General features: G+C 40.9%; 1 protein-coding gene across 1 annotated transcript in view; it reads right to left on the reverse strand.

The window, feature by feature from the left end:
* Nucleotides 1–9,506: 9,506 nt before the first annotated feature.
* Nucleotides 9,507–12,714, reverse strand: part of LOC119974907 (stromal cell-derived factor 2-like) — a 28,755-nt gene continuing 25,547 nt past the window's right edge. The window contains exon 3 of the mRNA XM_038814248.1: nt 9,507–11,626. Within this exon, the coding sequence (XP_038670176.1) occupies nt 11,336–11,626 (291 nt within the window). The 3' untranslated portion in view covers nt 9,507–11,335. The remainder of the gene's footprint in view (nt 11,627–12,714) is intronic.

Consider the following 12,714-nt stretch of genomic DNA (forward strand, 5'->3'; position numbering starts at 1 on the left):
TTTGGATAGGGTCTTCTTCACCTTTATATCCAATGTCGCCCGAGGGGACTAAGTGTGAATTGAGCAAAATCCAAGCATATGAGCCACATTAATTTACCTGGAAATGTCAGGAGAGATCTGTCTTTAATGCCTCTGTTTTACATAGAATTGTACCATCTGCTGGGGGATAGCTTGCAAACATCTTGAACAGTGACAGCCTTTCTCTTAGAAGGAAGGCAACCACGGTATGAAGCTCTCATGCTGCCACATCCTTTCGAATCGAGCGACATCTGTCACAGGCTGCAGTGCACACCTGCATTGAGCAAGTGGCAGAGTTTCTTTTGGAGGCACGTCATGTTCATCACTTTTTCATGTGGAATGGAGCATCTCACCAGGAAATTGGACCAACCTGGGCAGAGCATTTTATGTCAGCTTATAGCCTTCATGAACAGAAAGAATTTGCATACAATTATTGCATAGGTGGTATCTGGTCATTTACTTTTTTTGGAGATTCAAGAGTAGAGCCATTCTTCAAGAAAAGCAAAATGACCAGATACCTCCAAATGTTGTTTCGACATTAACGATCAGCGCAACTAATTTTCTTCTCTGGAATCCTCTGTGACTAATATTCAAACCTGTTATCGGATAAGAGACAGAAGTTTTTCTTCTGCACAGTGCTTGTGGGTCAATATTCTGAGTTTCTATTGACAATGTTAAACCTCACCAGTCGAAAATGTACATCAGAAAACTTAGCACATCTATCACCCACACTTAATTTGACATAATTGACCTTCAAAGCCCTATTTGCAAGAATGGTTGCAAGTAACGAAGCTGACTGATTTCAAGATGAAAATTTAAAGATAGATGAACTGCTCATTTTTGCACACATTGATTGGAGGGCCTATCAAGCATGGAATAAACACTTACCCTCTGGAAAATACCATTTAAAGCAGACACTGCCACGCTGCTCATTTCTTCATGATATCGAGACAGGACGGGGAGACATTGACAGTCAGGGACCTATACACTGACGGTCGGTAAGGTCACAACACTGGAAGAACTAATGCAGAGATTCCAACTAGCTAAAGGCAACAAACTCAGATACCTGCAGCTTAAAAACTTCCAATGGAAGGAGACAAGGACATACCCATGACCACCACGACAGGCACTATTAGAATAGCTACTGGACGCAGACATCCTAGGCAGAAGGAACTGTAGTGACATGTACGAATGACTGCCAGAGAGAGCTGACACCAAACTGGACACGACAAGGAGGCAATGAGTGGAAGACTTGGGGTTCAAGATAGGGTGGGGATTCTGGAGCGGAGCACTGCACAGGATCAACTCTGCCTCCACATGTGCGAGGCTGAACCTAACGCAGCTAAAAGTGGTACATAGAGCCCAGTTGACCAGAACTCGAATGAGCAGGCTCTTCCCGGAGGTCCCAAGGAGGCCCCGCAAGGTGAGGTAGCAAAACCCAGCAAGGAAGACTAGGGGCAGCAGCAGTGAAGAAGGGGGGAAGGAAGGGGGGAGGATCAGGAAGAAGGGAGCTTGGGGGGGGGGGGATTGTATGATGAACCAGACAGCGACAGACTGTGAATAGAGAAACCTAAGAAGAAGCCTTTGGGCACTGTACAATAAATGAAAATGCACGGCAATGTATATAATTTTGAAAACGGCAATAAAAGGTTTTTTTTTTAAACTTCATGCTACAAAATCGGATTACATATTTCTCGAAGCTGGAAATGTTGGTTGAGAAATAGCAAACTGAGGTTTCCTGCCTGCGATGCTCTCTGCCATTAAGAACTTTCTTACTGACATCAAAAGCCTTGGATACTGAGATTAACCCTAATTTTTAGAGTCTCCACTTGTTCCTTCTCTTTTAAAGAATGTGACACAGATTACTGCATAACAAAGGCCTTACAGCTGCTTCTTGATCAATGGCAATTGATGTTTGCAATTTTTTTCTTTGGTCAGATCAAACCGGAACATTAACTTCAACAAGCCCTTCCTATTCTTTGAGGCTATGGGAAGCCCAGTTGTCTTGGCGAACAAATAGATGGCCCAGATCTTCCAGTCTCCAAATAAGTGAGGGCAAGACCCGCAATAAATGCACTGGGATCCCTCAGAAGTTCCAACGCACCGACTCCATGGAAATTGCTTAGGAATTTTGAACTTCTGATGGGAATTCCCCTGCTCTTCGGAACCCTCCGAAAAAATCTCCTACTCCAAGTTAGAGATGGGGACTTTGGCTCCAGTTTACTTACCTGGATGATTACACAGGAATTGTTAGACAGAAAAATCCCACTCTAACTCCTGCATAATTATACAACTGACAACTCCCCACTCCATCACTTGATCTCCTGACTAGCTCCTCTGACCCAACTTCACTCTGGCCTCCCCAAATTACCCCAACTCAACCTCACCACCTGTAAAAGTGGTTTGCGTTGAGACGAGAAATGATAAAGGCAAGACGTCGCTTGTGGGAGTGTTGTACAGACCCCCAATTGTAATTATGTGACAGGACAGAGTATATAGGAAGAGATCATGGGAGCTCGTTAGAAAGGTACAACAATAATCATGGGGGATTTTAATCTGCATACAGATGGGAAAAATCAACTGGCCAAAGGTAAGAGATGAGGAGTCCTTAAAACGTTTTGGGCTAGAATTTAGAACAGCACATTCTGGAGCCAACCAGAGAGTAGGCTAAACTAGACATGGTATTGTGCAATGCAATATGATTCATTGATAACCTCATAGCAAAGGCACCTCTCGGTAGCAATGATCATAATATTATTTAATTTAACAGTTTGAGGGAGAGATGAGTGGGTTCAAGACTAGTATTTTAAATTTAAATAAGGGCAATTATGAGGGCATGAAAGCAGAGATAGCTAAAGTGAACTCGTTAAGAGGTAAGAGGTTCAGTGGCAGACACGTGAAGGGATATTTCATATTACATAGAATAGATACATTCCAATGAGAAAGAAAAATTTCAAGGGGAGGACCCACCTACTGTGGTTAATGAAAAAAGTTAAAGATTTAGTGTCAAACTTAAAGAAAAAGCATATAATTGCACAAAGATGGGTGATCTGTCAGGAGATTAGACAGAATATAAAGAATAGCAAAAACATAAGGATTAATAAGGAGTGAAAAATTAGAGTATGAAAGGAAGCTAGCTAGAAATATAAAGACAGATAGTAACAGGTTCTATAGATTTTTAAATAAGAAGAGTTAACAAGGTGAGCATTGGTCCTATAGAACATGAGTCTGGGGAATTAATAATGGAAGTAAGCAGATGGCAGATGGATTGAATAGATATTTTACATCAGTCTTCATAAGACCAGAGACCATAAGACATAGGGGACGGAATACTCCGGTTTTCATTCCGGCATTGGGACTTTGTCTCCATTTTGGAGAATCGCGCCCAGGAGCAGAATTAGGCCACTCGGCCCATCGAGTCTGCTCCGCCATTCAATCTTGGCTGATATTTTCTCATCTCCATTCTCCTGCCTTCTCCCCATAACCCCTGATCCTCTTATTAATCAAGAACCTATCTAACTCTGTCTTAAAGACATTCAATGATTTGGCCTCCACAGCCTTCTGCAGTAAAGAGTTCCACAGATTCACCACACTCTGGCTGAAGAAATTCCTCCTCATCTCAGTTTTAAAGAAGCATCCCTTTAATCTGAGATTGTGTCCTCTGGTTCGCTATAGAAGATACAAATAACATCCCAGAAATAACTGTAAATCAGAAAATGGAAGTGTCATGATAACGCACTACAGCCTCAAATTACATAGACGTATTGAACTTTTAAATAAAACGTATTTATTTTTTTAAAAAGGACATACAAGCAAAAAGTGGCTGAGACTGCAAAGTAACCATTTACGGGAATTCTCGGAATGTCGCACCTATTTTCAGACAGACATTTCAAAGGAGTAGGGTAATGCAGAAACCGAACTGTAATTTCCTGTGGAAATAATGGAACTATCTCAGAAGAAAACATCTCCTGCAAGTTATATCCCAGGCATGTTCGTCCCCCTTCCAGGAATACACAAGAAAAGGAGTTTAAAAAACAACTGTAACTCTTGTCTCTGTCTGTACTGGCCTGGTGTTCTAGTTCCACTGTGCTAGTGTGTGCTGTGAGGGGTCACAGCTGAGGAACACTCGCTGGGCATCCCTGCTACTGGGCAGGTAAAGTCTCTCTCTGATACTGGAAAGAGGTCAAGTCAGCGAAGCCACAGCCGAAAAGGAAACAGGACAAATTGTTACAGCTAACCTGCAGAACCAAGAATCTCCAAACTAACATCTATTTAACTTGTATTTTTGGGTTCACCTCTCATTTTTAACCTGCATGTTGCATTTTATTATTTTTCTTCTTGTTTTAGTAACTAATAAACTCACACTTTCTGTAACTCCAGAAAACCTGGCGAAATTGACTTCCTTTAAAACCTAAATACATTTGGACTGAAAAAAGGTATCCATGAGGGAACCCTTTATAAACTAACCTTTTTGCGTCCAACAATGGGGGTTGAATAAAGACAGGGAACCAGTTCATCCCTCCTCACCTGGGAGCACAGCACTTTGGGGATATCCCACCCAAAATCATAATACATTAGGGGACCTTGCACAAGGGGTTGGTCATAACAGGAACTTAGGAAAATTATCATCACCAGAAAAGTAGTATTGAGAAAATTGTTGGGAGCTGCAGGCTGACATATCTCCAGGTCCTGATAGGCTTAATCCTAGGATCGTAAAACAAGTGGCTAGTGAGTTAGTTCTGTAGAATCCATAGAATCCCTACAGCGCAGGAGGCCAGAAAAGAGCACTCCGCTCAGGCCCACTCCCCCACCCTATGCCGTAACCCCGTACACTGATCATGGCCAATCCACCCAAGGAAATCCACCCAGATCTAAAGATGTGTAGGTTAGGTGGATTGACCAAGCTAAATTGCCCCTTAGTGTCCAAAAGGTTATGTGGAGTTACTGGGATAGCCTGGGCCTACCTAGGGTGCTCTTTCAGAGGGTCATTGCAGACTCGATGGACAGAAAGTAGGAAACTACAAACCAGTTGGCTTAACATGTCATAGGGAAAATGCCGGAAGCTATTGTTAAAGGTGTTCTAGCAGGGCACATAAAAAAATTTGAGGCAATCAGAGAGAGCCAACATGCAAAAGGGAAATTATGTTTAACCAACTTATTGGAATTCTTTGGAGAAGTCACATGTGCTGTGGATAAAGGGAAACCGGTGAATGTACTTTATGTAGATTTCCAGAAAGTATTTGATAAGGTGCCACATCAATGGTTATTGCAGAAAATAAAAGTGAGAAATCAATAAAATGGAGGAGCAATCCGTATGCATGAAATATCATCCCCGTCATTGCAACTTTATTTGCTGCACCTTTATGAACACACCTTCCCCATCTAATTCAGACATCTCTATAGAAACTTGGAGCCCTGACTCACTGAGCTAAATCGCTGGCTTTTAAAGCAGACCAAGCAGGCCAGCAGCACGGTTCGATTCCCGTACCAGCCTCCCCGGACAGGCGCCGGAATGTGGCGACTAGGGGCTTTTCACAGTAACTTCATTGAAGCTTACTCGTGACAATAAGCGATTTTTTTTTTTTTTTTTTAATTTTTTTTTTGTCAGTTACAATGAAAACGACAGCACCAATCAAGAATAAGGGAGAACGGGTGGCACAGTGGTGAGCATTGCTGCCTCACGGTGCTGAGGACTCGGGTTCAATCGCAGCTCCGGGTCACTGTCCATGTGGAGTTTGCACATTCTCCCTGTGTTTGGGTGGTCTCACCCCCACAACCCCAAAGGACGTGCAGGGTAGGTGGATTGGCCATGCTAAATTGCCCTTTAATTGGGAAATGTTTTTTTTAAAGAATAAGAAAGAACGGTGTTGGTCAGTGGTGGTGGGGAATATCAGTGGAAGGCAACCTCCTCTGTGCAGCCAAGAGTAATCACAAACACAAGAACAACATCTGACAACAGAAACAGACCAGTCTTTACGATTACTTGACCATATTACACCCTCAGGTTGCTTCTGTAACCTTACGGGAGATTAATAAAATGCAACTTTATTGTCCTCCCCGAAATCACAGGTTCCAAAATGCAAACAGTAATGTTGGCTCATGAGATTTTACTCGCCCACTGCCATTGGGGAACCCTTCCAAAATATTCCCGGTACTGCATTGATGTTTCAGTGCGTGGCTCCTTCTACCTCACTTACAACTGACTCAATCAATAGCATTCCAGAATATTGCTCAATAATCCTTGATAAATGTAATGCTCTATATGCATTAAAAAGAAAAATACATCAAAATTTCACAAATAACCCTGATGAAAGTCTTCCATTGTCTGTGTTCCCACAAGGACAAATCAGAATAAAGATTAGCTTAAATTAAAGATCAGAACTATCTATTCATTGTGTATTTGCTGCTGTCGTTCTTTTACTCAAATAAATACTAAAATGGAACTCAGCGGGACTCTTGAATCATCAAATGAAACAGTCTCTGAAGTCCATTAATCTCATCCAAAGTCACATACAGACACACAAAGCAAATGTGCCTATTTAGTTTTCTTTTCTGATCCTATTTTCAGTACCAAATGTGAGCTGGAGGACTTTGGTGTCTCTGTCAGAAAGCTTCAAAGTTGTCATTATGCCCAATCACATTAAAGTAATGCTCTTCTTGAGAAGCTGTGAACAATTGTGTCTTAGAACATGAACAAAGACATTTTTGAGTCCGCATTAATTCCCAAAAGTATATACTGCTGTAGCAGACCAGCATCATAGAATAACACAGCAGAGTCCATTCAGCACATTGTGCCTCTTTGGTGCTGCTGTCCAATTAGACCCACTCCCTTCCTCCTCTCGTAATATCCATCCGATATTGATGTCATGCTAAATATCGATACGGCTTCTAACAATTACTTAATAAGAGTTTTTAATTGCCATTTCTTCTTTATGCTTAGACAGCATGGAATCAAGTGCAGAGCTTACAGATTCTTGCACATTCAGATTGCTCAGTTGTGAGTCACAAGTTGTGGAAGATGCAACCTTAGGTTTATTTAGTTCTTTCACCAAAGATTCTGGGAAGGCGAATAATTATAAAGTTTAATAATTATATAGTGTTACGGACAGGAGGGCTTTTAATTTAAAACAGCGCAATCTCTCCTCTCATGTCCGTAAACCGAAAGGTGTTTAAGTTCTGGTTTCCCCCTTTATAAGTGGATGTATTTTCCCCAACCCATTTTTGGGCAATCTGACCCTGTAATAATAAGCTGAGAGGAACCTCAAGATAGGGTAAAATCAGAGAGCTTGTTTATTTTACATACACATAAAATACAGGGAGAGGGTGTCACAATGAAACCCTCGGTACATTCATACAAGAGGGATAAGGGAAACAGATATCGAGCACAGGGCTAAATCACTGGCTTTTAAAGCAGACCAAAGCAGGCCAGCAGCACGGTTCAATTCCCATACCAGCCTCCCTGAACAGACAACTAGGGGCTTTTCACAGTAACTTCATTTGAAGTTCTGTGAAGGGTGCAGGTGGAGAGCCAGACATTCAAAAACGTGAACAGAGCCCTTTCTGGTCCTGCTCACTGCCGGGAGGGCGGGGGCTTCTTTTGTCCTCAGACAAATCATGGGCAGCAGGGTAGCATGGTGGTTAGCATAAATGCTTCACAGCTCCAGGGTCCCAGGTTCGATTCCCGGCTGGGTCACTGTCTGTGTGGAGTCTGCACGTCCTCCCCCTGTGTGCGTGGGTTTCCTCCGGGTGCTCCGGTTTCCTCCCACAGTCCAAAGATGTGCGGGTTAGGTGGATTGGCCATGCTAAATTGCCCGTAGTGTCCTAATAAAAGTAAGGTTAAGGGGGGGGTTTGTTGGGTTACGGGTATAGGGTGGATACGTGGGTTTGAGTAGGGTGATCATGGCTCGGCACAACATTGAGGGCCGAAGGGCCTGTTCTGTGCTGTACTGTTCTATGTCTATTGGCCAGGGGCCTGGCTTTAGAAATTAATTGGCCTTTGTACAGGTCATATAATTTATAGTGCAGGAGGCCATTCAGCCCATCGAGTCTGCACTGGCTCTTGGAAAGAGCACCCTACCCAAAACTACAACTCCGCCCTATCCCTGCAACCCAACCCCACCTTTTTGGACACTAAGGGCAATTTAGCATGGTCAATCCACCCAACCTGCACATCTTTGGACTGTGGGAGGAAACTGGAGCACCTGGAGGAAACCCGCGCAGATACGGGGAGAACTTACAGACTCGCACACAGTGACCAAGCCAGGAATCTAACCTGGGACCCTGGAGCTGTGAAGCAGTTGTGCTAACCACTGTGCTACCATGCTGCCCCAGATTGGATTGGAGATTGGATGACTGCGGCCACAGGGGCATTAGTGCCTCTTTAGAGGTAATGAGGCAGCTGCTGTTCTAAAGGCCAAAAGATCCCTAGCTGTGAGTCATAGCCAGTAATGGCCTCAGCCTTTGTCCAGTTTTTAAAAAACTTTTATAGATTAGCCAGGTGAGATATATTTTATAAAAATATAGTGAGGTCTTAGCCCCGAGAATAAATTGCATATTTTCTTTAGACTACATTAAACTAGGAGGATAATTGGATATGAAGATTTAGTTGCACAAACACGAATTGAGTTAAGCGGGCAAGTGGATGGAACAGAGGCGAAGAGTAATTTTACATAGGAAGAAAATAATTCAGTGCTGAATCATTTATGCAAATCCTTCCGTATCATGCACAAAAGCATGGAACTCATTTAGGTACCCATGTACTTATCCATGAATAATGTAATATCCCATGCCAATGTTTTTAAATCTCATGGCAACAATTCATTAGCTCCTAGTCCAATATCGCAAAACGTCAAGATGAAAGTGCTAAGAGGCATTGGTTATCGAGCAAAAAGTATTTGGATAGTTCCCCTGATGTCCTAATCAGTAAAAGCACTGCCAGTTGTAATAATCTGTCAATAAATGAGATCTCGGTGTTTGCTTTGCGCCAGTTTAGCTGGCCTTATCCTGGATTGCAACTGGGTGCCACAATTGGCCTAATCTCCCCAAAACGGAACAGGTGAAATCACTGCAGTTGGAAAGTGTCCATATGTTGGCATTGAAAGTGGGCAGTGTTGGGCTTCACTCAGATACAATTCACACTCCATGACAAATAAAGAATGGCCAATCGAGCAAGATACCAGAGGGTTGGTGTCCATGGAACAACATCCCAGGAAAAACGAACAACTTCACAAAAGGAGAAAATTGGGGCTGGGGAATATCTGCATGGTCCACTGAAAGTCAAGCTGTTTTTCTTGTTATTTGGGGTGGTGGAGAGTGGTCGGCAAGTGGACAAGGTAATGACTCAATTAGCTGGGCAAACGTCTCAAAATTACAACCAATTTGTCATCAGGCTGTAAACATCACAACTATAATTTGAATAAGGGAGGCACTAAAGAAACAAAAACATTGTAAAAGTTAAACATTTTTAGAAGAATGCAGAAGATACAACATTTTGATGCTTTGTTTACATTTATTAAATGCCACACACAATAGATGCCAATATCTGGGCATGTGATTTATGGAAATGGCCACTCAGCTGGTAACTAATCCCAATTAGTAAAGAACAAATATGGAAATATTTTAGGGGTGAGGAACTGCGTGAAGGGGTTTTGCTGTTCTTTAATATTACTAAATACTAAAGTCAATCTTTAGTATTCACTAGAACTGATCCATTATTGGCACATTATAAACAAAATCAGCAGTTCTAAATTTCAGGTTTGATTTGTTTGCAGTGAAGTACCTTAACTTCATGTTAAGTAAATGCATAAATTCTAGCTGACAATTAAAAAGGGCAAATTCTAAACAAAATACTGTTAAATGATAAAGATTGACATTTCAAATCTAACGAATGGAAGTCAAAGGCAATATAGAAAAAAAAATCACAATTCGAACAATTCACAACACATGGTAATTTTATTTTACAGAAAATGTGATCGGATAACATTTGGACAATCTTTTTATTGTTCAGTGAATAGTACAATTCAAATTGAATGTACATCTGTAACCATATTTTAATTGAGGATGTTTTTTTTTGATTAGCGATCATATTGTAACACCATAGGGATAAGTGAATGAATGATAATTTCATCCATTAACAGAATCTTGAGTTTTCATCACAATTCTGCTGCACTACAGTTGCAATAATTTCCCTCCTTTGCTGGTCCCAACATAATTCAATATTAATTTGTCATAATTTTATTAGATCGCTTGCTAAGAGCACAGACGCAAAGTAGCAAAGATGGCTGAAGAAATTATGGGTTTATTTCTAGATACAAATTCCAGCATCAAGAGTTCACATCAGGATTTTTCTTTTATTAAAAAGGGGGAGTGTCAGGATTCTTGAAAAATGAAACAAAAAATGCTGTAAATGGTTGACTAAATAGTGTGCTTTTCATGATGCCAGAGAGTTCGGAAAAGTTGCCAAAGGAAAGACGTCCATTCAGGTGATCATCTTTGGTTCTTAGCTTGGCACACAGAAAAACTATTAACCTTGGTCTATCAATCACAAAACTAATGTTTTGTTTTAAGTCTGCCCTTTTCCATCTCCAACCGATTTTTTTCTCCGTTTACAGGTTAATTGCCATCATACATCTTCCAGGGCAAGTTGAATTTGGTAATTGTCTTAAAGAAATGACTTTTCATTGAGCAATGGTTTGGCCCATCAGTTTTCCCATTTCAAACTTGAAATGAAGCACCTTTCCTTTATATCCCAGTCTATTTAGGCAAATAATTGAAATCTTATTAAACTCAGCCAACCAAGAAAAGCAAGTTCATGATCCTCAGGGTAGAAAGCAAGTCTTGTTCATTACCAGCCTTTGCCATAGCCAATTTTTAGTTCAGTAATTCCACACTTCAAACAGTGATTCCACTTCCCCTTTACTTAAGGATTCAAATTTACTTTGAATTAAATCCAAGCTCAAAATACATGGCAATCCAAATATAATACTTCAAAAAAAAATCTTTGGCACTGCTTTTTAGTGGTTCAAATATTATAGCTTATGTTATTCTCATGGATTGATTGCTGATTTTGGATACTTGTTTGGGTTATGTAAAATAAAAATATTCCAGACAACTACCCACCAGATGTTGCATAGGGTTTCACACAAAACATCTAATGCTTCTCCTCAGAATCAATTTTTCAAAAACATACCATTAGGGTGCAAGATTTTGTATGTTTATGCCGTACAAATAATACTGAAAAATGGATTGAGATTCAGTTTTTGTTCAGGGTCCAATTGCAAACTAAACCACACAACTGTATTGGCAATTTTTGTTTTACTTATAGTTCAATATGTGCATCTATTCCAGCCCTGGACATGTCCATAGGTTTCATGAAGATTCCTTCCATCACTTTCCAAGAATTATATTGGTTTGAATACTGCATGCCATGAACTTCAAGTTGGCCATTTATTGGGCGTCCATACTGTTCTCCTGTAACAGACAGCAGGGCATCTGTAGAGGTATGTTTGAACCTGACTGGATTTTTACGTTCCCAGTATGTTCCACTACACACGACAGTCCAATTATCTAGGCTATCTCCTTCTCCTTCTTCGCCAAATGCACTCACCTCCTTTGTCAAAGAAAAGATGAAAAAATATTAATAAAATATAAAAGCTATAATTCACAGTTCAGTCTGAATAATAATGTCCATTTCCTATATAATCCTTTATTTTTGTACTGGTGTTGCTCGGACTGCTATTTGCAAATAACTTAAAAGTAAAAAGAAATAATACCAGCGTCCATGAGAAAATTAAAATTAAACCAGCTGTAATAGTCAGCATTAGTGGTGCAAAGTATTAAATTCAACACAAAATGGGATGGGGAGGGAGGGAGAAGAAAGTTATCAAAAAGGTACGTGGCAACAGTGAACTGTTGAGTCTCTAGTTTAATTCTAACTTGGAGAAGTGGGAAAAAAAATTATAATGTTGATAACTGCAACCTAACCAATATTTGCAATTTAACAAACTCCAGTATGATACAAAAACCTTTTAAAAGATTTTAGACAGGCTCTGATGATAAAGTTTATAAAAGTTTTCAACTTTTGCAAAACTTCAAATATATATGTTGCTATGTCGTCAGTATCTACAGATCTATTTTAACAAATTGTTTTTGAAAATTTCCACAAGCGACATGGTTAGCAGCAATATAAATCATTGGCCATATCACTGCAATATGTCCATCACATGTACACTCACCTCTTGACTCCTCAAAGCCCACCACCTACAAGGCACAAGTCAGGAGTGTGATGAAATACCCTCCATTTGCCTGGATAATTGCAGCTCCAACAACTTTCAAGAAGCTCAACACCATCCAGAACAAAGCAGCCCTCTTGATTGGCACCATTTTCACAAACATTAACTCCCTTCCATCAACGACACAGAGGCAGCAGCATATACCATCTACAAGATCCACTGCATAAATCAAGATTCTGTAGACAGCACCTTCCAAAACCCAACCACTATCAACTAGGATAAGGGGAGGAGACAGATGGGAACACCGCCACCAGGAGGTTTTACTCCAAGCCTTTCACCATCCTGACTTGGAAATATACTGTCGTTCCTTCACTGTCGCTGGGTCAAACTCTCTCCCTAATAGCACTGAGGGTATGCCTATATGGCATGGGCTGCAGCAGTTCAAGACAGGGGCTCACCACCACCT

Source organism: Scyliorhinus canicula, chromosome 12 (assembly GCF_902713615.1).
Source record: "Scyliorhinus canicula chromosome 12, sScyCan1.1, whole genome shotgun sequence".
Taxonomy (NCBI): Eukaryota; Metazoa; Chordata; class Chondrichthyes; order Carcharhiniformes; family Scyliorhinidae; genus Scyliorhinus; species Scyliorhinus canicula.